The sequence below is a fragment of the Hippopotamus amphibius genome, chromosome 7 (genome assembly GCF_030028045.1).
Source record: "Hippopotamus amphibius kiboko isolate mHipAmp2 chromosome 7, mHipAmp2.hap2, whole genome shotgun sequence".
NCBI lineage: Eukaryota > Metazoa > Chordata > Mammalia > Artiodactyla > Hippopotamidae > Hippopotamus > Hippopotamus amphibius.
In genome coordinates this window covers 77,206,448-77,232,642 of record NC_080192.1, presented here as the reverse complement: position 1 = coordinate 77,232,642, position 26,195 = coordinate 77,206,448, and the positions used below count along the sequence as shown (strand labels likewise).

Sequence of the window (26,195 nt, the reverse complement as noted above, 5' to 3'; positions counted from 1 at the left end):
TTTAAAACTCTTTTGATTTAAGCTTCAGTTGCAGTGATCCTGGGTGAATTGGCCTCACAGTTAATTGGTGTGTTGCCTTGTGTGTCAGGTGGCTCATTATCATTAGCCTTCTCCTTGCTTATTAAATTGCTTGCTTTGGGAGTTTGATAAATTTTTTCCAAAAGACCAGGAGTCTAATTAACTTGGGAGGATCTAATGTCACTACCTTCTGTAGTTTTGTTGTCATTTGTTCTTTAACTTACAGGATCACTTATAAGTGTCTTCATTTGTTTTTCATGTTACCTAAAACATTTAATTTTGTTTTTTTTAATACCATCAAGGTATACAAGTAGTATCAGAAAACCTTCTGAATACACAAATTCATCTTTTTTCTCGCTTCACTAATAAAATATATATGTGTGTGTTTTTGAAATTCTTCTTTGTGTTGATTTTAGGAAGAATTTACCTATTAGATTTAAATTATTGATCCATTTATGCTGTTGCCTAGTAAATGTATATCCACTCATGATATATTTCCAGTACGGCTACTTTATGAATGTCCGTTTGGGCTGAAACAGAGGGTATGAGCAGTACGTTTGCTTGCCAGTGTGTGCGTTTCTGTTGCATATGTTGCTAGTATACATGTAAAGAATCTTAATATCTATGACAGAAAACTAGATTTAAGACTTCTCTGTCTTCACTTTTGTTGCTTTCTGTGATCTTTATTTTTTGGCATGTTTAATGCATTTTATAAATTTCTTTGAAATTCCTTTATGTGACTTTTTGCTCCTTTGCTCTGTCTCAAGGGCCAGACTTTCCCTGACAGGTATCAGATTAGGCTTTCTTTCCTTCCTCTTTTAATCATTTCCAGTTGGTCTTCTTTTTCTCTTTCACTGGTGTGAGCATCTGTGAGGATTGGACCTACTCAGAGTTGGCTGTCAGATTCCATGAGATGGTCAACCAGAGCCAACCCAGTAATGGGTGGTGATGTTTCACATCCAGCTCAGGCATGGTTTTTCTCTGTAGTCAGACTGTCATGACTAATATACCCAGCTGGTACTAGGATGAGGAACTTTAGATTAAACCTGGTAATGTGGTGCTAATCTCACCTGTGCCTGGTGCTATGTGTGGCACCTGCATCTGGAGCCTGAATTGTAATTGGACTGATGCTGTGGACTTTTCTAAGTAAAATGAATGACTGCTTTGTAATTCAGTTTTTTGTTTTTGTTACTTAGATGATTGTTTTGAATGCAAATGAATTTTGTCTTTATTACAGAGCATTACCAAGCAGACATCTAGAGGAGCCAGGTTGTGAATTTAGCATAACATTTGTCATAGTTCCTGCATTTATAAACCTGTCATTAGGACACTTGGTCCAGGTTGCCTTGAACCTACCACCGTGGCATCTAAATAATGGTTTTCTTAGAAACGAAATGCTAATTCCCTTGTCAATAGGGCACACATCCTCATTTTTCTAGGTATAAATTTTATTGAATTAACCGTACACACTGACCTGACTTTTCTTTTTATCTGCTTGTGCAACAGCTGACCCCATTAGTGGATTAATGAATATAGTCTGTCAGTCATTTCCTGAGGGAAAGCAACCAGCCTCAGGATTGTAGAAGTACTGGATTTAATGTGTTGAACAGTGCCTTACATAAAACTGAAAGTAAAAATAGGAATAAGAATTCAAATAAGAATTTCTTACCTATTTTTACGGGAATTATTCATATTGTATTAATTTAGCAAATACTTACTGACTACCTGCTAAATACCAGACACTGTACTACAAACTGGGTATTTAAAGCTTATAGATTAAATTAATTTTTAGTGGGAAAAATAATTGAAAACAGTTTCTTGGGTTTTTCTTCAATCTGAAAAAGATCCCATTGTATTTCTTCTTTAGGAATGCCTGAAATTTAAAAAAAAATGATTGTTAATGTGCTAGAATTTTCCTAGTTACCTTGCTCCTTCAGCTTAGCAAAGAATTATCTTTTGTTAGGAGAGCAATAATAAAAAAAAAATTTGTGGCTTAATCATTCAGATTTTGTGGGGGGAATATTAAAGTGTGTATCACTAAGGCAGTGTGTAAATGAGACATTATTTTAGCCTGAAAGTCAGACATTATTCATTTAAACACATTTTTTTTCCTGCTTTAGAAATCACATAATTAAGAAGATTGAGACGGAAAATGAAGTCAAAGTCAATGGAGTGAACAGCTGGAATGAAGAAGATGCCAATAATGACTTTGGTTTTGTGGAGCCGGAGCCCATCTTCCCAGGAAGGAAGCAAAATGGAATTCCGCATCCCAGAGACAGCAGTGCCGTTTGTAACGGACACACTCATAGCTCTAATGGTGCCTTAAAGACACAGGACTGCTTGGTGCCCACGGGCGGCGTTGCCAGCAGGCTGTCCCCAGACCCTGCCCAGGAGGAGGAGGTGGCCGAGAGGAGCAGCGGCAGCTTCAGAGACTGCGCTGTGCCGCAGTCCCAGCAAAGCACCAGAAGCACAGATGCTCTGCGGAATCCACACAGAACTAATCCCTTCTCCTTGTCACCTTTGCACAGTAACACTCGAGTCAATGGTGCTCACCACTCCACTGTTCAGGGGCCTTCAAGCACAAAGAGCACTTCTTCAGTACCTTCCCCGAACAGGGCGACACCCTCGGTGCCACCCAGACCCTCGGACTGCGGCTTCATCTCTGACTTCTACTCTCGCTCAAGACTGCACCACATAGCCACATGGAAGTGTGAATTGACTGAGTTTGTCAATAGCCTGCAGAGACAAAGTAGTGGTATCTTTCCAGGAAGGGAAAAGTTAAAAAAAATGAAAACAGGCAGGTCTGCACTTGTTGTAACTGACCCAGGTAGATACTTACTGAAATTGTTTTCTTAAGAAAGAGTCATGCTTAATCATTTTATTCTTAATCTGTCACTGGTATTCTGGTCAATACTAAGCCCTTGTAACATAGAAGTCTTCAGAAATATCAGATTGTGTCAGTAACAGTAAGTATAACAGATATTAGAAAGCTTTCTTACTAAAGTATTTTTTACAAAGTGAGATTCGAGTGTGGCCAACTGAAAATTTTTAGGTAATTTAGATAGTAACGAGGTTGGGATTCTGAGCATTCATTCTTTCTGTAGACCTTATCAGTTGTTGAAGTTTTGAACTGTAAAATAGAACGTTTTATATTCAGTGCTTAAACTCCTGTAAGAATGAATTGGATTGGTAAGAGTAACTTAATTTTTAAAAGCTTGCGTTATAATGATTTTTAAATAACTAAATAACTTTGACATGATAGCTGTTGTAATTACAATGGTAAACTTTTAGGGAGTTAAGTATTTTCACATATAAGTAGTTTGGTTAATTGTATTTTGTTTTTTAAATACTTTTCTTGTCATCAAAAACAAAACCAACAATAACAGGCTGTATTTCTGTGCCTGTCATTATAAATTGGTATTTGGTTTGAGGTTTTAGTTGCTTTTCACAGATTACATGGGTCCCCCCCCCACCCCGGGGAAGGATCTCAGAGATCATCTGATATTACCCTTATTTATAGCTGTGGAAACTGAGGTGCAGAGAGAAGCTCATGGTTCTCCCAGAATGTGATAGACCCTCTGCATGTGGGTTTTTTCTGTTATGTTTTGCTGTGTTTGATGTATTCCAAATGCTTTTTGTTATTGATGAAATATTTCAAAATATTGTACAGATATTAGGTTTCCTTATATCATGCCTTGGCCTTGTTACCTAAAGGTCATTTAATTTTGAAAGCTTCAAAGAGCTGTTATGAATCAGTTCCATGAATGGGAATAAGATGAGAGATTTCTATATTGTATGGAAGCATTCATTAGGCATTTAATATATGTATTCTGTATGACTGGAGTCTTTAAAACCATTATTTTGAGTTGTTTACATTATATGTATATAATACTTTTATACAGCAGACTTATAATTGTTAAGATTAACTTATAAATTATTTGTCAAGATAATATAGAGGGTAGCAAGGAAGTCCATGGCTTTGGAGTTAAGTAACATAGCCTGAATCCACATCCTGGCTCTGCCGTTCTTGCGATGCAGGCTATGTGAGTTCACCTCTCTGAGTCTCAGTTTCCTGTCAGCAGACAAGTGATAGTCCAGGAATATAATAGGAACAAAGACCCGGGACCTTGCACTTAGTGAGAACAAGGTAACCGCTTTCACGGTCACAGTTCGGTAAAGAGAGTTGTCTCAACATTTTGGGGAGTAAATGCAAGTTTTTGGAAGCCTGTTATGAAGGTTAACCTTAGTACTGTTATTCTTAAATCAATCAGGAAAGTTCCTTTATAAGATCATCACTTTTGACAAGTGTGGTGGCTTAAGGGCTCTGAAATCAGACTGCGTGGGATTGAATACCAGCTCAGCCTCTTACTGGCTGTATGACTAAAGTTATTAATCTGCAAAATGGGGATAATAAGCTTACCTCTCTCATAGTGTCATTGTGAGAATTTAAATAAATTAATACATGTAAACCTCTAACAACAGTGCTTGACACCTACGTACCAAGCACTCAGTAACAGCAGCAGTTTTTACCACTGTCTTATCAAGGAATGCTGTTGACTGCATGGAATAGTGATCATCTAAAGTTACTGTGCTCCGTGGAACCAAATATATGAAAACGCCTTTAAACATTTTTATAAAGTATTCAGCACACAGAGGTAACTTTGAGATAAGCATTTAGACAGACTTTTAATTAGAGACATATTAGAATATAGGCCAGGAAAACATGATTTCTTCACAATTGATTTTATTGTCAGAAACTAAATTTGTATCTCTGAATTACAGAAATAATCTAACATAGAATCTGTATTTTTTTAAAACTTCATTCTGCTTATAAGCATTTAAAAGTATAATTTCTAAAATTAGCTAGACCTGATTTTTTTAAATATTAAAAATTAGTTTGGGGTTTGAACGTTCTCTTTTTCCTCCTAGGAAATATGTCAGTATTGAGTTCGCCCAGACACCAGAGCTGTATAATGCATGTTGATATGGACTGCTTCTTTGTATCAGTGGGTATACGAAATAGACCAGATCTCAAAGGTGTGTACTCCTGTTTATATATTAAGAAAATTGATATATTGTTATAAATATACATTCTAAGGGATCACAAAATATTCTTTAAGAAATATTTATTCTGATTTTCCTTAGCAAAATCAATTCCTGCTTCCAAATTTTCTGGACTCCATTATCAAGAAAGATAGAGGGAAATTAGAAAAGTTTTTTCCTCCCTGTAGAGACCAGGCCTTTAGGGAAGAATACTCTACCTCAGCTAAAGGGTCCATCATCTAAGACTGATGTAGATAGGGACCTGCTTTGGGCATTTTCTGTATTTTTTTCTATGTGTATTATTCCTTTTTCAATACATGGAAATTTTATGGTAGCATATGTCTTTGCAACTCTGGGTCACTACGCTTTCTCTTGAATGATTAACGGTCCTGATGCTAGGGAACAGTCCAGCTTTTTGGTTGTAGAATAATTTTGTATTACTGAATATTGCTAAAATGTTGTCAACTGTGCCATCTTTGTTTTAATGGAATTTTAGGTATTTGTGACCTAGTCAGTACTTTTGAAAATATTTATTCTGAATTTTTCAGTAGTTCTATGTCCAAAAGAGATAACTATTAGCACTTTCTTCTAATAGTGAGTTTTTCCTTTAAGGAAAGCACAGAAGCTGCTGGGGTTAATGCTAGGGCTTTATTTTTGTCATGAGTAGTTGCTGCTTCAGCTCTGATAGGAGTGTTTAGACTGTTAAAAGAGTTGATTTTAGCCTATGAGTGACTTTTTGATGCAGTTTTTTTTTGTCCTCACAACAAATATATTCAGTGAAATATATATTTTTTTACATAAATATATATTTATATATATATATAAATTATCCATGCTATTGTTTTACAAGGTTAGAGTTACCTTGTAACTTAACACAAGAAAATGATGTGTGAAAGATTTTGTAACTAAAGCAAAAATTTCGGGACTGTGTATACTCACCGTTGATTATATAGTAGGTCAGATAGTGATTCCTCTGCACATATATTTAATTAGTTTTTTCCTTGCTGTAAAAATAAAGATTAATTTAGATGTTACCTTACTTTTCTGATACCAGAAATATAAAAAATCTAGATATAGTTTTTCTTTCTCCCCCCACCCCACCAGTCTGAACCTAGGACCTGTGTTGCCTGTTTTCTACTGTAAGAAACCAGACAAAAACCATGGAAAGCTATGATAGTGTTACTTTTAAGTTGAGTAAATGCATCAAAATTGTCATAAATAGTTTTACTTTTGAGGGGTACGGAGAAACTTAGGTGACTTTTGCATAACAATCGATAAACTTTAGAGATATTGGCTCCTTTAGGGATTAATGCCTAAATAAAGCTAAAGAAAAGTGTCATTTTTTTAAATCTTTTGAAAAATTTTCCTTTGCATGTTGTCAGTGTTGTTAACATTCCTGTACTTAGATTTAAAACTAATTTTATTCTTTTCCTTACAGGAAAACCAGTGGCTGTTACAAGTAACAGGGGCACTGGAAGGGCGCCTTTGCGTCCTGGTGCTAACCCCCAGTTGGAGTGGCAGTATTACCAGAATAAAATCCTGAAAGGCAAAGCAGGTACACATAATGAGCTCTCTTTGAAGTCATAGTGCTCCTGTTGAAGACTTCTGGATTTTGCTTTGGAATTATTGTTAGAGAAATAAAAGCAGAGTTGAAATAATTAGCTTTTTCATTCAAGGGTTTTAAGAGTGTCAGTGACATCTTAAAGCAAAATCTGAATGTGGTACAAATGAGTGGTTTGTAATTATGCTTTGTTGAATTGGATAATGAAACTTCCCTGGGAAAGAGTGAAGAGTGTTTTTAAAGGTGTGATTAGTTTGCTTTCTATAAATTTAGAATGGGGATGAAAATCATGGACATCGTTTTGTGGAAGCCTCTAGACTTGAAAGTTAGTTACTTGTTTGGTCACTGATCCCAGCAAGGACACTAAAGTTTGTGTTGCTGATGGTGTGTATGAGTCAATGGAATGAGAAACAGGCTTTAAGTTCCTGGAATAAGAAGGTATATGCCAGCAATCATTGCTCATATCTTTCTTGAACCTATTTCATATAAGAAACTTTTTTCTTGCCTCCCTGGTTTTTAAATTTTGGCTATTAGTAAACAAAAATCATAAATTATACTAATCACAGTACTATGAAGATTTTCATATCGTTCCTCCCCTTGCCCCAGGTAAATTCCCTGAGAAATATTTGCTTAGAAATTAAATTATTTGACATTGATCAGTTTCCTCATGGATATCTGCAAAGCCAAAAAAATTTTTAAATTAGTTTTTCGGAAAAATTTTAATCAGAAAATAGTCAGAAATTAGATATGCAGTAGAATGGAAGGCATGCAGTTAAATTTTGTCCCAATTATTTCACATCTCTAGTTTTCAGTTTTAAAACTTTGGGCTTCTTTTAGAAATGCTCTCGACGAAATTGAGAGAAAAGGCAGGGCGGTGGACGTCTCTGAGGCCCTGTCGGGGATTACCGTCCTCATGCTGTTGGTGATCATCTGTTTACCTGCTGTAGGTGCAAAGCAGAACAGTTATAAATACACCTTTATCCTTCGTGCATACCTGTATTTTGCAGATTTCCTAAAGCTCTTCCTGGTCATTAAATCTTTTAAGAGAATTTTTAGGATTCTAGCATTGTGTGTGAAGTGAGTAGATCTTGAGGAGGGAAATACTGAGCTTGTTGAGATTTAGTTATATTGTTGTATTTGACAATATGAGTAGTTTCTTAAGTATTGGTAGTTTGGTTTTATGGTAGATTGGCTTTTCTTTTTGTCTCTTCTGTGTGATGTTATTTTAAAGATGAAATCTAAAATTCTGGAAAACAAATAAGCAGCTTAAGGGAACGCACAATACTTGTCACACATTGGGCGCTCAGGAAAATATTGAGTGAACGTTAAAGAGGGAAGAATACCCTGTGCGTGCTGTTCATGGAATCTCTCGTAACTCGGTGCCCCCAGCTTCTCCCATGGGTAGAATCTTGTGTTTGCACACGTGTCCTTATTTCACAGTCTATGTCTACACATTCCTTAGAGCAGCAGAGAGCTGGTTCTCTTATGTCTTTCCTCCCATCACAAATGATCTGACCATAAGCAGTTTACAGACAGAACCCTGACATGGGTTACTTAATTGTCTTCCTCAGTGTAGCCACTGGATTTTCATAACATTGTAATAACCTTTTATAGCTCACATCCCCTCTGCCACTAAGTGTGAGTGGTAAACCAGAAGGTAAATATTAGAAGTATTGAAATGTCACTTGCCATTGAAAACTCAAAAATAGATTTTCCTGTCACTGGAAAAAGTGAATTATGACACTTTGTATTTTATACCGTCTCTTCAGCTTGATTTCATTCACTGTCATGTATGATCCCTTAGGGTCTTACCAAAATATTTGCTACGTCAAACATAGATTATATAGATTGTCCTTTAATACAGAGTTTGATTGCAGCGAGGCTTATACTTGGAACTAGTTTTTTCAGTGCTTTTGTTCCTCTTTCCTTGTTATTCTCTGATCTTTCTTTCTCTCGGCCCTGTTATTAGACATGACACCAAATTTTAAAATATTGAGGATCAGTTTAGGAATTAGAATCTTTGCCTTTTGTACAGTAGCTTTTTAAAAAAAAAATTCAGTGCTAGTGTTTTGGCTTGTATGTCTAGGCATGCTAGAACAAATAGCATCTTTAGCCATTTATAGGAACTTAGTTTCTTACTTGTCATATTCAGAGACTCTTTGTCTAATCAGACCAGCGTAACCAGGGCTCTCCATTCCTGGCTTCTTTGGCAGCTGCCTCCTGAGCGGTACTTAGCACAGAGCCTTCTCGTTGGCGATCTCGAATTTAGAATCTGTTTATGCTCACGATTGCATGGTCAGGGCCTTTTCTCCCTTCCTGAATTCCAGAACGCAGATGGTTCCTATCCCTTCAACAACTTCAGTGTTCATTCTAAAGAACAGCAGTTTTTAAAATCGTATTAGTCATAGATTTATTCTCAGCGATTTCTTTTTCACAGACTTGGGTCCTGGCCTCTGATTTCTCCAACCGTTCCTCCACATTCTCCATGTGCCCGTCTAGTTTGTCAAGTTTTGATGAGCAGTTCTCTACTTTGCCCTCCAGTGAGGACAGTGTGTCCCTGCATTTCCCTGAATCTCCCATGAAGCAACTCACTCCGCTCGTGGAGGGACCACGCACCCTGCCGCGCTGTGGACCAGGTCAGCCCGCCCAGTGGAGAGAACAGGAGGTGCTGCCCCAGGCAGGGCATTGGGAGCAGGGACCACAGACACTGCTCTCACCGCAAGCATTCCATTTCCGTGATTTTCAAGACAAGTTCTTAGGTCGTTTAACTAGCCCTTCAAATATAAGTTACCTAACTCCCCAACTCTTAAGGCATAACTCCCGGGTGTACCTTTGAAAGGCAGCTGGTTGTGGCTGTTCAGGCTTCAGCTCTTCTTTTTCGGTTTAGTAGCAGCCTCTGTTGAACTGTGATACTGACAACCCCAAAATTCTTACAGATTTTCAGCTTAGAATAATGGACTATTAAAGCTGATATTTAGCCTTCCAAAATCCTTCAGAACACTGGGTAGTCTGCTTTGCATTCTATCTTTAATTTGTCATAGTACAGCATATGTTAGTCAAAATATATCAGAAATCATGGCTCAGATTGTATACTCTGCTGTTTTTATTTTGGATGCAAGTGGAATTTGACCCCATTAATATGCCAATCCTCAGAGTTTGATGTGCATTTATGCTTTGTGAGTATGGGTGCTGGAATCCATAAGAGCTTGTGTGGGCTGAATAGTTGGGTGAAAGATGATGATTACTGAGGTCAAACCAGGAAGAGTTGTTATAGCTCATAAAGCTGGACTCTCTGCCATGTTTACTTGGTGGTGCTTTACTTGGCTCATCTTTCGTGGAACATTATATCTCTGAAATAAATAGAAGATAAATACTGGGTTTGTTAGTTATGTGTTGTTACAGTGTACTCTAAATAGCTTTGTCTAGAATTAGCTGAAATGCTATCTTAGTCTTATTTTACTGACTAATGGTATTTTTTGGTTCAGAATAGAACTGTGACTGAGAATAGATGTTTTTAAAGCATATTCCTCTTGGAACTCAGTAGTATCCCAAGAGATGTAATTTGTGTTTTAATCTGTTTCTCACTTGCTAGTGATGTTACATGATGTGCAGTCAGTAGGCACTCTAGACTAAGTGCTTTAATATTCTTGTGTGAAGCTGTAAATTTGGTTTGGATGTTAAGATTTATTTGTGAGCTCTACTTTTTAAGCTAGAGTTGTAGTCTATAAAGAAATTGATAGTCTGATCTCACTTGAATGTTTTTAACTGAACGTGCTTTGTTAAACCAAAAGTAGGATTTCCTGAAAGGGGGGTTAATATTGTGAAGCTCTTTTACCTGATTTAGGATGGAACATTTTATGGTATATGACCTTTTAAATTATTTTTTAATCAAATGACTTGTAGGAATTTGGTATTTGTTGAAAATGTTAATTAGCTTTGTTTTGCAGATAGTTTTTTTTAGCAAACAGCAAGAACATTCAGAGAAATTTATTGTATTTCCCATTAACTGTTCCCCATTCCAGAGAGCTCTGTCATCCTTTTGGGGCTGTAGGAGAGTGTTCATCTTTCACTTTTCATCCTTGTCCATCTCAAGAGACTTAAAGGGATAGTTTATATTTATCTTTTGGTATATGTATTTTAAAACTATTATTAAAACAGAACTCTTTCTATTTATTATTATAAGTTTTTGTCTACTGGTGAAGACTATACTGGAAGCAAACCATTATAGGGTTATAGATTTTCTTTTATTAAATAAGGGGAACAATCTCAATGGAGATAACTATATCTGGAATTTATTGAACATTTGTATATGAAAGGAACGGTAAACAGATTTCTTGAATAAAAGTTAAAATCAGCTTTTAACATACAGTCATTAAATTTTATTTTTAAAGCAGAAATACCAGATTCGTCAATGTGGGAGAATCAAGATTACGCACAAACAAATGGAGTTGATTCTGTTTTGTCAAAGGCTGAAATTGCTTCTTGTAGTTATGAAGCCAGGTATGTAGAAATTCAGGGTGTTGTAATACTTAATGAATAATTAATTTACTTAATCATTTTTATATAATCTTTTGAAGTGTCACTTACTCTGATCATTCCTTTTTACCACCAGGAAAGGTCCCTTGTTATTTAAACCTCCTAATACTCAGAATTTTTTTTAAGTTATGTTGAAACTTGATTTCCTGTTAAGTTCCAACTAAACAGTTCCATACTGTCATGCCTAATCATCTCACTTAAAATTGCAGTGTTGTCAGCCTGTTAGCACTAACACTATTACAACCAGCTGTTTCAATACTAGAAGAAACAGATATATACATCATACGTTCCTCATACTTTAAAAAAAGTAATTGGGACTTCCTTGGTGGCGCAGTGGTTAAGAATCTGCCTGCCAATGCAGGGGACTCGGGTTTGAGCCCTGGTTTGGGAAGATCCCACGTGCCTCAGAGCAACTAAGCCTGTGTGCCACAACTGCTGAGCCTGTGCTCTAGAGCTCACAAGCCACAACTACTGAGCCTGAGTATCACAACTACTGAAGCTCATGCACCTAGAGCCCGTGCTCCACAACAGGAGAAGCCACTGCACTGAGAAGCCCGTGCACTGCAACTAGAGAAAGCCTGTGCACAGGAATGAAGACCCATTGTAGCCTAAATAAATAAATTAAAAAATAAAAAAGTAATTGTTTTAAAAAAATCATTTATTATAGTTATAAAAATGGAGTGATAATGAAATGATTAAAGGAACATTATTTTTTTCTTTCTTGATAACTGAACACAGACATTTTTACTTTTATAACACAGCAAACATTTATTTACACATTGTTGGCAAGTGTTAAAGTATTTACTAATTATAGAAACAGTCAAGTCACATCAGCTACATTTTTCAGCCTTTTTTTTTTTAGGTAGTGTCTATGGCTTTGTTATTCATACTTTTAAAAAATTGAGATATAATTGCCATGTAACATTAATGGTATACAATAATAACTTGATATATATAACATTTTTCAGTCTTGATTTAAAATTGGGATTAATTCAAGCAAGTCTAATCTGAACAAAACAGTATCTCAGCGCAACATCAGCTAACCAGAAGAGTTTGCTTAAAATCTTGCCAATTATTTTATTAAAAGGATATTTGAGAAAAAAAGGATTATATTCAAACATGCATAATTATAAAATATTTTAAATTATTTTCCATTTATGATGTGTCAAACTTTTACTCCTGGACTAACTTTGCCTTTCTCATTGACAGAATTGTTTTAATCTTTTTCATTGTTAGTTGATAATCTAGCCAAGGAATTGAACCTTACTCTAGTGAAAGAGTTAAGTCAGATCTAAGTGCATTTTGAGTTATTATGTTTTTATTAGCACAGGCAGTGCAGAACTGATTTTACATTGTGCTCAGTAGGCTAGTCTTTTCCCCCGCTGAGTAATGGGGTGGTGACAGGCGATGAGCTGCTGATGACTGGGCATCGTGTCCCATATCTGGAGGGTGTGATGCAACCCAGAAATGCTCAGTCTTCAGATTTTGCTGTTGGTGAAATGGAAGCTCCAGCTTTCTATGCTGCCTCTGCAGGATCTCCCTTCTGGCTGGATGCTGGTTGGGGAATGAGTGCCAACGCCGCCTCAAAGTTAGAAGTGTTGCCAGCTCCTGGTGGCTTTGGACTCCAGCAGCCACAGATGTGTCTGGGCTCCAGGCTTCTATTAGTGTTTGGATGGTGCATTTGTATTGTACCACAGATGGCGACTGTCAAGCTGAATGTGTTACAGAATAATTGGGGTGATGGTATATAAGGGCCAGATGCTGTGTAGCAAGCTGTTTGTGTCACTTAGATGGCAAATGTTTATTTTAAGGAGATGCAAAAAGTGATGAAAATGAATTTGTGTAAGTTGGGAAAAAAAACATGAAACCCACAGCGATGGGGGTTTTGTCCTTTAATTGTAATTTTTCATTTTCTAGAAGGCTATTCCTAATGAAGGTCTCTTGAATACCTTTGTTTTTTTTTTTTTTTGGTGGCTAGTAGTTATATCTTCCTTAAGTGAGAAGATATTTTTTTTAAAAAAGAAGTGTATTCACAGTTGCATCAGAGAAAAGTTTATGGGCTTTGAATGGGGACTAGATTGTGGGGACAGTCATCCCAGTTTTAGGCATTGGTGAATTTTCAGTAAACATAGACTTTATAATGATGGGGTCAGCAAAGGATGGAACGTGAACTTGAGATGGTAGAAGTCATAGAAAGGTAGACTGTATATTTGTAGGTCAGTGTATGCATGACTTAGTTTTACTCATACTTACCATAGAGAACTAGCTTTATACATGCTCAGTTAGAAGGTAAATATGTGGATGGATAGATAATGATATACAAATGATATACAAATATCCTAGAATCATAGTTTTTAGGAGCAAATCATTTCTAACCCTCTGTTTTCGCGTGCTTTTGTAAGGACCCTTTACAGTCCTTGATTAGTGATATAGATGTCCTTTAGTATATTGAATTAATAGTGACGGTGATTTAATGGTTAATTTTTTTAGTATTGTCTAATGCAACACCAAATAAAGTTGTCTGAGCACATAGCACGTGGAAGAAAGAGTTTAAACCTGGGAAGGTTTAAACTGTTTCTGCAGCGAACACCTGTGATGTACTGGTAGTCAATCCTGCCTGGGGCTTTAGTTGAGAGGAATAGATGTCACTGTAGTGAAGTCACTTCAAACTGTTTTGTAATTGTCTTTACTCGTTTTATTATTTTTTCATTATTATTTTTTGGCCGCGCTGCTTCACTTGTAGAGTCTTAGTTCCCTGACTGGGTATTGAACCTGGGCCTTTGGCAGTGAGAGTGCAGAGTCCTAACCACTGGACCACTAGGGAAGCCCTACTCATTTATTTTATATGAAACAACTCTAATTTCCCAACCACCAACTCAAGGTATTTTGCTTCCCTTAGTTATGGGAAGCCTCTTAGGTTTTCCCTTTTTTGTTGATAACTTCCTTACAGTGTTTGGTGGTCCCTAAACATTTCTCTCTGGGATGTAGGTACACATGGATACAGAAGCTGATGTATTATATTTTTCTAAGCAACATGTTCCTGAAATTTTTATGTATGTGAAAATTTGAAAATGAAGTTATTGTAAATATAAGAATATAGTACTTGTAGGAATTATGTAATGCATTCTCTTTAAAAATGAATAATTATCTTTAATTTGTAAGTTTAGCTTCTGTATGCTGAACCTATATATCTAGTGTTACTGAAAATGTTTTAGACTGTTCATGTACTTCTGTGTAGACTTGTAAACTGTCATGTGCACACTTCCCTGCCTGATGAACAAGGCCCGTTGTCTGGACTCCGTCCTCTCCTGGCCAGTGCAGGTCATCCTCACAGACGTCATGGGATCCACTTTGTTCACGTGGTGCCTGCGACATAGATTTTTGTTAAATGAATGAAAGCGTTGTTTTCTTTATCAAGATTTGTTAGTCATCTCTTCCTTTACCGTCATTTTCCCCTCCTGTTAGATACTTCTCTGGGCTTTGCAGGCTGATAATCTGTTACTGTTTTTCTGTACATTAAAAATGCATATCATTTTGCATTTCCTTCATCTGAGTGGCTTGGAGGAGTCTTCCTTCTTGGCTCTCACTGGTGGTCTGGGACGGGCAGGCGCCACACGCCTCTGCGTAGTTGAAGACTGTTTGTATGTGTTTCTTAAAGCAGGGCACACCTGTGTACTAAGTGAGCACTGAGGAAATATTTACTGAGTGGATGTATAAAGTAACCATTTGATGTATTTACACCTAGGAGTATGTAATCTGGGAAACAGTGCTTATTATTATTTGCTTGTGCCTTTACTGTAAGGTTTTCTCTCGATTCACTGGAGAGTAGTAACGTGGAATTTTACTAATTATGTATAATTCCATAATTATAGTTTTGTGCTGAATGCTCCAAAGTCACAGGTCATGTCGGACGTGGAGACACGCAGAAGATGTGAAACGTACCATTTTCAGTTAGGTCCCTCCAAGCTCTGGAGCCCTGGCGCCTGCCCAGAGTGATGTCCCACCATGTCCAGTGCTGCTGGCATCTCAGCCACTGCGGGGCCACCGCAGGAGCTTGGACTTGGTCACGTGGGAGTTGGGTGGTACTAGGATGAGTACATTGTGTCTGTCGCATAGCACTGTTTTGTGTGGTTCTGCCGTTTATATTTTGTCTTTGGGGGATGAACCCTGGCCGAACTGGGCCATGTGTGAGGGGAAGCAGACCTTTCGACAGCACGTTCCTGCTCTGTGGTGGTTGTGGTATCACCGGCATGTGGCATGCTGGCATCTCTGCAAAGGCACCAGAGGTCTGAGTCTCAGCAGACATCCTCACAGAGGCAGGAGCCAAACCTGGCCTGTGAATAATGTATTTGGGCACATCTGCACATGTCACTTACACGCATTAGACAATCATGTGATTTTCCTTTGGGGGGAAAGCAAACCTATAAGTTTTCTTAATGCCTATTTTTTACCCTTCATGAGAATGGAGTTAAATGAAAAGTATGTATCAGTGGCTTGGGGAGATATTATCAATATTTGATACTTGATTTGGCATTTAAAAATTCCTAGTCTAACCTCCACTGTATTTTGTTCTTTCTCTAGACAAGTTGGCATTAGGAATGGAATGTTTTTCGGATATGCTAAACAGCTTTGTCCCAATCTTCAGGCTGTCCCCTATGATTTTCATGCATATAAGGAAGTTGCACGAACGATGTATGAAACGCTGGCCAGGTACCGTGTGCCGTACTCACTCTCCTGTCCTTTTACTGCTTTTACCTAATGTTGAAGAGAGTCCAGTGTCCTCAGGCCTGTCGGGGTCACTTTTGCTGGACGTTGCTCTCTCTCAGGAACCCGCTCCTCTGCCTCCCAGTGTCATGGCCTCCTCTCCTTCCCACAAGCGCCTCCAGGGATGTGGCTTAGGCCTCAGGGACGTGTTTGCACGGCTGGGATTGTGAAGCTGCTTCCTGGTGGCGATGTCAGTCTGATTCCCTGCCTGCACGACTTCTGGTCAGTGGTTCCAGGTTTCCCTCTGTGGAACCAGACAGACAAAGGATTGGAGTTCTTATATTACATTTTGAATTATGGTTTTGTTTAAAATTAGAACTATAGGTTACCAAGTAGAGGCTCTTTCAAACCCTTTGTCCTCTAAAATCGTTAGATATGACAAAAATTAGTTTCTATTAAAGTTTTTAGGAGTATAGTTGGCGCTTGAACAACTTGGGGGTGGTGGGGCGCTGTCCTCCACGTGGTAGAGAGCTCACGTGTCACTGCAGCTGGCCTTCTGTACCCGCAGCTCCTCTGTGTTCACGATCGGGTAGCAATCCAGTACTTACTACCGAAAAAAAATCCACGTACCAGCGGACCTGCGCAGTTCAGACCAGTGTTGTTCAAGGCTTAACTGTAGTTTCAATGTGGGTGACTAGTTGGCTTGAGAAAAGGAGATTAATTTTTTGAATATTTACAGTGTAAATACATTTAATGTTAAATCAAAACTCAAAATTTTAAATAAGGATATGGCAGGCCCTTATGCTCTACAGCTGGAGTTAGCGTGTTTTCTCTGTAAAAGGCCAGATAAGGTTGTTGTCCCAACTGCTCCACCCTGCCAGCGGTGAAACAGCCACAGACGAGGGGCCTGGCTGTGCTCCCTCAGTCTTTATTCCCCAGAACAGGTCTCTGGACCGCAGGCCAAGGTTGGTCAACCGCTGGGCTGTGTTGATGTTCTAAGGGAAGTACTTGCCTCTATCTCCACTTCCTCTCTTTTCTTATGCGTTATTTTAAACACCTGTTTATGGAGTATCTACCAAATGCAAACAACTGTTGATGCTGCCAGTCCTACAAGAGAGGAGTCAGATCCAGGCTCTGCCTTTGAGGGGTTCCTTTAGCAGGAGAGAGAAACACAGAGGGGCAGGTGAAGTTATCTGGCATCAGCATGTGGGCTTAGGGCTGAATGCTAAGCCAGCCACAATCACAGCTGTCCTTAAGACCCCCGTACAGGGGCGTTGGTGTTACCAGGTGGAGACTGCTTTTTAAGTCCTGCCCCAAAGCTGCGGTCAGCAGCAGCACCTCTTGTGGGCTGGGAGTGGGGGGCTGAGCTGGGTGCTGCTGCATGCTGATTATGGAGGCCCTGGGGCAGACGGCCAGCCTGAGCCTCAGACCCGGGGACTCGGTGGACGCTGTCACGTAATTTTAGTTGGTGGAGATGTTGTCAGTGGCACATGGCTGTCCTTTGGGGAATAATTCCATGTTATTCTCCTACCGCCTTTGGAAATCCTGCCAGTCACTCTTGTTCTCCGCGCCTCAGGAACACCCTAATGCTCTTACAGGTTTCTCCCGGGAGTTAAGCCTAGACAAAACACTCATGTCTTAAATGACTGTCCATAGTAATTAATCTGATTTGTAGCCTACAGTAAGGTGTAGTGAGAGGTGAGGCCTGGCCCTCCTGGTACTGTACCAAGTGGGTCATTGAAGATCCATTTCTGGTCCTGAGGCCTCTGCTGGCCTTGTGGTCCGCGTATTTAATTAGCATCAGAGGCACATGGCAGTTCTCTTTTCCTATTCTCTGGAGAATTGAAGCAGTCCTTTGTGTGATTAGATCATGACCAAAAAACAACAACAGAAATCAGAGTGTTTCCATATGCAGGGAATGTCACTGGTGTCCTTCTAGGCAGGCACCTGGGGGACTGGCCATCCTATCCTACTGTATCCTGAGCGGTTTTGCTTAGGAGACTATCAGTTGCTTGTTTGACTGATTTGTGTGATTTTTCTATTCTTCAAGGATTCTGGTAAACCATGTTTGAACATTTTTAAAATTAAATGTTGTGACAGTTCCAATTCATTTATTACTTTTTAACTATTCAGAGGTTTACAAAGGTATTCTCAATATAGAGAAATTGAAATAATGATTTCTGTTGTATTTTTGGTAGTTAATATGGAAAAAAAGAAAACTGGTGAGTTAACTTTGCAGGTAAAAGTTAAGTGACAAAATAATGGCACTTGGGCCAGTTCAATTAAAATGCTAATATTTTTTAGCATTTTAACCCTTGTAAGGAAATGTTGAAGAAAGATACCATAGGAAGCCTATTTTGCCACTTGTGTCTGCTTGATGTTAGGCTGTGGCTGTGAGTCGTTGCTTCTGCTCTGTGTTGGCAGCTACACACATAACATCGAAGCTGTCAGCTGTGATGAAGCTCTGGTGGACATCACCGAAATCCTCGCAGAGACCAGACTCACTCCTGACGAATTTGCAAACGCCATCCGCATGGAAATCAAAGACCAGACTAAGTGTGCTGCCTCTGTGGGAATCGGTTAGTAGCCAGCGTACCTCATAACACTCATTTTACTCTAAACACTGCTCTGGGATCATTGAATACCACTGAATTTTTAGGAATGATTTTTAGGTTTTGTTTTTATTACCATACTGCATAGGTCTCCCACTTCTGAAACAGCTCTCAGCATGGCTCACAATTAGGCAAAGCGTGAGATCGAAGTGTTGGAAATGTAGGTAAACGGTTGATAACATCTTTGGAATAAACAGGTTGGAATATTTCTTGTTCTTCAGACATGGGAAGAATTGAATTCAGTGTTAACAATATTTTTTTCAAGTGAACAGAGGCCATACTTAAGGCAGTGCGGTGAGGGCAGGGTTTGGAGTTCCGTGTTATTGAGGCTTGTAGTAACTCTGTCACTTTCTGAAGCTTCCTAGGCTGCTCAGCCAGCCCCATCTTCACACTCTCGTGGCCAGAAGTCACCATCACTGATGAGTGCTGCCCACCCCTGTTACCTGTTTTGTCTCTAAGCCCAGTGTTTGCTTCCTCGGCCCTGCCCATTGGCTGTCCTCCTCTTGTCAACTCTCGCAGCTTTGTGCTCTGGAGCCCCTCTGTCACCTTGAGCACCCCGTGTCCCTCCTCTTGTCTGAACGAGCTTAGTGCCCCTATTGACAGGAGATTTTTTACTTTGTACCAGTCCTGAGAGGAGGGCCATGTGCAGGAGCAGACATGCGGGTCAGGAGGCAGAAGCGGGAGCAAGGGGAGATCCTAGGCCAGTGCCTCTCTTGGGGTTTGTGTGAGTTTGATTAGGAGGTGGTTGGGGTGTCTGGTGTGGGTGTGAGAGGCGTGCTCCTGGGAACCTGCTTGCTCTCTTCAGGAACTAACCAGCCCTGGGAGGGCAGGCGGGCCCCAGTCAGCGGGATTTTTAAGATGTCAGAACATTATAAGCTGCAGAAGTACAGAGCATGATGGACACAGTAAGAGCATCCCTCTAGCTACGAGCGGCCTGCCCTTTGGCTCTGTGGTGTGTGGCCTGCACACCCTTCTCAGCATTTGTTAGGACTTGCCTTCTGGAGTCCACTGTCAGGCACAGATTTAGTTCTCGGTGTTCAGTTGTAATTATTTTAAACTTACAAGTGGGATGATATGAATATATTCTTCTAAGTTCAAGCACATAATTAAGACAAAAACCCCAAATGATGTTTCCACTTCTCAGCCCTCTTTCCTTCAGAACTCACCACTTTTATCATTCTGGTGTGACTTTCCAGTACTTTTTCTCTTCATGAATACCTATACATTTACCCTAGGAAAACACTGTTTCAGCATGTCTCCCATAAAACTAAGATATGTCCTTTATAGAAGTCTTCTGTAATGTGTGGAGATTTTATTATTTACACAGAAGTTCATCTGACCACATTTAGGTATTTCTCAGATGCCTGATACCTTCCCGGGCCTCCTTTCTGCTCTGCATTAGATGTCTATGTCCATTCACAACCATGGACCTCACCATCACTGTCTGTCTTCTTTTTTAAGATACTCATACCCTCAGTTTCTACTCCACATGTTCTGATTGTATAGTGAGACATCTGGTTCTTTGGGCTTCCCCACCCCCACAGTCCAATGGCACCCGTTTGTTGGTAAAGTGAGGAAATGCCCTGGCAGTCCTGTGGTTAGGACTCTGTGCTTCCACTGCAGGGGGCCCGGGTTCAGTTGCCTGATGGGGGGAACTAAGATCCGGAAGCCTCACGGCATGGCCAGAAACAAGCAGGCAAACACTGGTTGGCGAAATGAACTGATCGCTGATCATTGCCCACAATTCCTGTAAACCTCCAATCTTAGATTAGGATTGTTTTCTCTATTCCTTTACCTGGGGTAGGAGATGTCGAAATATCGTGTGTTTTGGAACAGAAGGAAATCTCTGTCCAGGAACCATGCTGGTTATAATCTGTAATACTTAATGGAATTCTGCCAGTTTTGTACTGTGTTTGAAATGATCAAAGTTGCAAATTATTTTCATCCTTTTTAGAAATTTGATAGGTAACCTGTCTGTAGATGTCTTTGTTAAGAAATTTTTAAAATAATTGTGACTGTTTCTTGAATGACTTCTTTTTTTCCTTTCCTTCTTTAAAAAAAAATTTATAGGTTCTAATATTCTGCTGGCTAGAATGGCAACTAGAAAAGCAAAACCAGATGGCCAGTACCACTTAAAACCAGAAGAAGTAGATGATTTTATCAGAGGTCAGCTAGTTACTAATCTACCAGGTAAATACAAATTGTTCCCTTTTTAACTTTTATTTATTGTAAATATTCATTAGTACTTTTCATACATGTGTGACATATCTCTCTTTTCCAAAACTTGAATTAAAATTTTATAATCTTTTGTTGAGTGCCGTGGGAAACAAATTCAGAACTCCACAATGAATATCTCTTCAGTTGATTTATCAGAACCTTAATGTAACATTTTAGTTTTGCTTCTCTGTGTTTTACTTTTAAGTATTTCTCAAGAACCAAGATCAAGGAATTCTAAGAAGTCATATTTAAAAGAAAATGATGAAACTGACTTTTGGTCCTTTAAATAAATCAAAATCGAAATAGTGCACTTCTAGGCCCAAGATAAAGTTTTGAAAATCAGTTCCCTTATTTACAAAGTTGTCCTACCATTTGTTTGTTAAAAGTGGATTTAGTGGTATTTTTAGATGCTTGTTCTTAAGCCTAAGAAAAGTATATCTGAACTGACTTAGAAATTTTTGTTATAAGCCAAAAATATTAAATGACCCAAATGTCATTTATGATGGATTTGTTCTAAAGCCTCCTGACTCCCTAGTAAAACATCCAAGAATATGTTAGAATCAGAAATGTGAAATATGACATTTTTCTGGTCAGTTTGATGTTAAATTTGAAGAGTAATTAACCTTATAAAATCATGCTAGCAAATTACCTTATTAGACAACACAGTTTAGCAGTTTTAATAACATATCTATTGCCGTTTTATATAAGAAGGAAATAGTAAATTTAAAGTGCATGTGAATTTTGAGTTCAAGATTATTACTTTGGCCTCCCTATTAGTTTGCTAAGACTGCCATAACAAAATACCATAGACTGCGTGGCTTAAACAACGGATGTTTATTTCTTTGAGGTCCTGGGGACTGGAAGTCCACGATTGAGCTACCAGCAGGTTGGGTTTCTTCTGAGGTCTCTCTCCTTGGCTTGTAGGTGGCCGTCCTCTCCTTGTGTCTTCACATGGAGTTTTCTCTTTGTGTGTCTGTGTCCTGATCTCTTCTTATAGTGATATTGGATTAGGGCCCACTTATGTGACCCCTTGTTACCTTAAATACCTTTATGAAGGACCTTTCTCCACTTACAGTCATATTCTGAGGTGCTGGGAATTAGGATTTCAGCATAGGAATCTTGAAGAGATGCAGTTCCATCTACAGCATCATCTTTATATTGCATTGTTTTTGTAAGTTTTTTTTTGTTTGGTTTGTTTTTTTTTTTACACAGAAATAGAGTTTTTAGTTCCTTGACCTAGTCATCTTACCTTTCACCTTCATTTGCTTCCTGGCTGGAAGAACTTGACTTTTTGAAGGGCAAGTGTGAGGTTACCTGTCCTAGTGGAATTCTTAGGCCTTGAATTTCCTAAGAGAGATCTGAAATATGCGGGATGTTGGGGCGGCCAGAATTGGCTTCCTCCAGCAAACCGTCTTCTCCTCTCTCCTTCAAAACCAGCTTGTAGCCTGTGGCCGCCCAGAATTGTTCATGAGGTTTTCCTGTGTAAGATTATTGACTTTTATAGAAATCCCCAAATTCATCACCAGGTTTAGAACATCTCAGTATATAAAATGCCAGCCTTTTCTGTTGTTACTCCTGCCCTGAGATGGCAACCCATCTTAAATACAAGCTGTTCCTTTGAAAACGGGTTTCACACGCATGTGGTAACTGTGTGTGGTAGAGGGGCCCATGCAGTAAAAGTTCTGAGAATTCTTACAGTAAAGAAACTTATTTATCTTTGTTAAAAAATTTGTCATTTCCCAAAGGTATCTGAGGATGAATACTTAGTGCCTATTAACATTTTGTGGCACATGCTTTGAGGAATTTTGCTCTGTAACCAGTAACCAGAAGCGAGTCCATGTTAACGCACCTCCCCTTGTCCCCCGCGAGCTCTCTCTGGCCCTGTGTGCCCATGACGGGTGACTGAGCACCGCTGTGTCTGGCACAGCAACGCAGGCGTCATAGCCACGTAAGAGGGGAAAACACACTAGAAGTTTATGAAGACTCCACAGAGTAATGGCTACATGTCATGTGAACATATAAATTACGCAGCGAGATCTGTTTACCTAATGAAAGAAGGGACAGTCCGCAACAACTGTTTAAATGCAATAGCTCTTTCCAGCGTTTCTGTGGCTCTTTGCAAGGCTTTCCACCCTGACTCGTAGCCTTAACTTAAGGACCTTCTGCCCCTGTTCGTCCTTCACTGGGTGTGTGCACGCAGTCTGAGGTTTCCAGGGCTTTCTTCTCTTCTCAGGGAAGCACCATGGCCATGTAGGTGTACATGAGGATCTGCACTGTCCTGATACAGGAGCCACTAGCTAAGTGAAGCTAGAAAATTTAAAGTTAAATTAATTACTTTTAGGACTTCCCTGGTGGCACAGTGGTTAAGAATCCGGCTGCCAATGCAGGGGACACGGGTTCGAGCCCTGGTCCGGGAAGATCCCACATGCTGCGGAGCAACTAAGCCTGTGTGCCACAACTACTGAGCCTGCACTCTAGAGCTCCGTGAGCCACAACTACTGAGCCCTGTGTTCACAACTACTGAAGCCCGTGTGCCTAGAGCCCGTGCTCCGCAACAAGAGAAGCCACCACAATAAAAAGCCTGCGCACTGCAATGAAGAATAGCCCCCATGCCACAACTAGAGAAAAGCCCGCGCACAGCACTGAAGACCCAACGCAGCCATAAATAAATAAATAAATATATATATATAACAGTTAAATAAAATTAAAATTCATCTTCCCGGTCATACTGGCCACGTTTCGGTGCTCAGGAACCCCGTGCAGGGAGGAGGCATTCCTGGCCGTTTTTAGCCTGGGGTCGTAGTTCCCCTTCAGGGACAGATGGCAAGTCTTTGTCCACAGCTTCATTTTTCTTCTCTCCTTCTCAGAGTCGTGGTTCTCCGCCAGTGCATTTTCCTTCATGTTTTCCTTTCTAGGTGGCTGCACTCAATTTGAATCTCAAGACCTTGTCACTTTCTCCTTAGAGGTGCCTCCTTTCCTTGAAAATACTCACACAAAGCAGTCACTTAAGCTAGCACCCATTCGGAGTCTTGGTGCTGATTCCAGCTAACTTTTCCACCCTGTGCAAAACTGTCATAGGGGTTAGAGGTAGACTACCCATGCCTTCCTCCCCCACTCAACTTCAGGCCATTCCATTTCATTAGAGGAGCTTGTAATGGAGAGGAACCTCTCTTCTTCCCTAGAGGGACAGTTCAGTTAGGTGAAGTCGACTGTGGTTAACTTGGTGATATTTAATGTACTAGCCTTTCTTTTGTGCCTCTTAGTGAAAAATAGTTCTGTTCTGGTTTTCCCCCTGCCCATCCCAATGCACACTCACAGGTAGTCCAGGATTATTGCCTCTTGCTGATTGTGCAAGTCAGGGAGAACAGATCGGCCGCCCAGATGCATCAGGGAACGGTCATGACCACATCTTGGGGGTAGCGAGCTGGGGCCATGGTGAGATGGAGAAAATAGACGGAAAGCCTTCCCTGAACATGAACAGCTGTGTAAAGTGTCTCTCTGGCTTTGGCCACCCTAGTATCTGATATGTCCCTTTCCTTAGGTTCTTCCTCCCCATCTTGAAAAATACTCAGGTTTCACTTAGAATCTCATCTTTTTGTGAATAGTGTTCCTCTGGAGGGTTCTCTTGTTAACTCAGACTCTGCTGTTCTTGCTTGTTCTCTCTTCTGACTTGAACTTTAAAATGGCACAGCTGAGGTGCAGCACACTTTACACCTTTCATCTGACTTCCATTAGGGGACAGATTTTCTTGGGCTAAACTTGTCTTGCCCACCTCTGTGGCCATAGACCTTTTGTAAAGTTGACCATCTCCCTCCTAACCATGCGTCTGCATAACTGCTTCAGGAGCTTTTCCTGGCAGAACCTGGAGACTGCTCGTTCCCTCCTTGAGACCACTCAGAGAACTGGAGCCAGAACGGTGATGGGTAGGCGATACCAGACTCCACTCGGAGCTCCCTGGTAAAGTCCTACAGAAGACCAGACGGCCTCACTGATGGGCAGTACTGATCTCATGGTGTGGAGACCATTTTAATAAGAATTTTAGTTCCCCCAGGTTTCTCTTAAACAGCTTTCCCAGACATGTGTACCTTTGTTAACCTTTTGGGCACATGGAAAACAACAGAGCTCATGGGCATCCTTTAGGTGAGGCTCCAACCTTGCATCTTGTGGAGGTGACGAGGGGACGGCTGCGTGCTGGCCCAGCTGTAGGACACGTACTGCCTTTCCAGGGAGATAATCTTTTTGGTAAAAGACATCTCTCTGTCCTCCCCTCCCTGCCACTTTGCTCAGGAAACTTTATCCCCACGTCACTTGTGCCACTTTGTCCAGTATGAGAGCAAGTGACCTGTGGGCTTGGACCTCTGTCATGAGCTCTTGTTCTAGATCCCATTCAAAGAAAATGTGGCTGAAACCATTGAGAAGTTTGGTCCTTGCCAAAGTCGTAGTAGAATCCCTAACATTCCTGAGTCTCTTACTATGTCTGTAAGTCATACTATAGACTAGCTTAAACAAGTCTGTAGCTTAGTAGATTTTGTGAATAAGATAGAAAACTTTATTACACAGTAATAAAAAAAATCACTTTTTTTTTGAGAACTTACTTAAGCACACGTGTTTGAGAAGTTCTGGTTCACCTGTAGGTGGAATCTAAATTGAGAAGTAGATTCTAGAAATAACTTTACTAGTATGACTTGCACCAAAAAAATTCTTAATGTATGAGATGCTTCAATTATGTCACTTCAAAATTTTAAGGGAGATTATTTTAAATTAATAGTGTGTGAATAGTTATTTCATATTGCTAAACTGTTTTTAATAGTTTATATGGAGAATTAAAGAACTGTCCCTTTCCTAGGAGTTGGACCCTCAATGGAATCCAAGTTGGCATCTTTGGGAGTTAGAACTTGTGGAGACTTGCAATATATGACCATGGCAAAGCTCCAGAAAGAATTTGGTCCCAAAACAGGTCAGATGCTTTATAGGTTCTGCCGTGGTTTGGATGATAGACCAGTTCGGACTGAAAAGGAAAGGAAATCTGTTTCAGCTGAGATCAACTATGGAATAAGGTTTACCCAGGTACTGATCTCTTCACAGGTTTTACCTTATATTCTTTTTTTTTTTTAACTTTTTAAAATAATTAATTAATTAATTTTATTGGCTGTGTTGGGTCTTTTTTGCTGTGCGCGGGCTTTCTTTAGTTGCGGTGAGTGGGGGCTACTCTTCGTTGTGGTGTGCAGGCTCCTCATTGCCGTGGCTTCTCTTGTTGCAGAGCAGGGGCTCTAGGCGCATGGGCTTCAGTGGTTGCAGCACATAGGCTCAGTAGTTGTGGTGCACGGGCTTAGTTGCTCCGCAGCATGTGAGATCTTCCTGGAGCAGAGATCGAACCCATGTCCCCTGCATTGGCAGGCAGATTCTTAACCACTGCACCACCTAGGAAGCCCCTACTTTATATTCTTTATATTTTCACATAGTCCTGTCTCCCTAGCTAGACCATAGACTCTTGATGCTTGAAA

General features: G+C 39.9%; 1 protein-coding gene across 7 annotated transcripts in view; it reads left to right on the top strand.

The window, feature by feature from the left end:
* Nucleotides 1-26,195, top strand: part of REV1 (REV1 DNA directed polymerase) — an 88,436-nt gene that overhangs the window by 50,417 nt on the left and 11,824 nt on the right. For 3 of the 7 annotated variants that reach the window (XR_009054563.1, XM_057740528.1, XM_057740530.1), the window contains exons 6-13: nucleotides 2,139-2,845; nucleotides 4,948-5,055; nucleotides 6,500-6,616; nucleotides 11,014-11,122; nucleotides 15,740-15,868; nucleotides 18,287-18,441; nucleotides 20,545-20,664; nucleotides 25,538-25,758. Coding sequence is in view for 6 of the 7 variants with exons in the window: in XM_057740528.1 (XP_057596511.1) it covers nucleotides 2,139-2,845; nucleotides 4,948-5,055; nucleotides 6,500-6,616; nucleotides 11,014-11,122; nucleotides 15,740-15,868; nucleotides 18,287-18,441; nucleotides 20,545-20,664; nucleotides 25,538-25,758 (1,666 nt within the window). In the remaining variant the exon portion in view is untranslated. Of the gene's footprint in view, nucleotides 1-2,138; nucleotides 2,846-4,656; nucleotides 4,674-4,947; nucleotides 5,056-6,499; nucleotides 6,617-9,059; nucleotides 9,259-11,013; nucleotides 11,123-15,739; nucleotides 15,869-18,286; nucleotides 18,442-20,544; nucleotides 20,665-25,537; nucleotides 25,759-26,195 lie in introns of those variants that run through there. The other 4 variants (XM_057740529.1, XM_057740531.1, XM_057740532.1 and 1 more) reach the window with 4 other exon arrangements.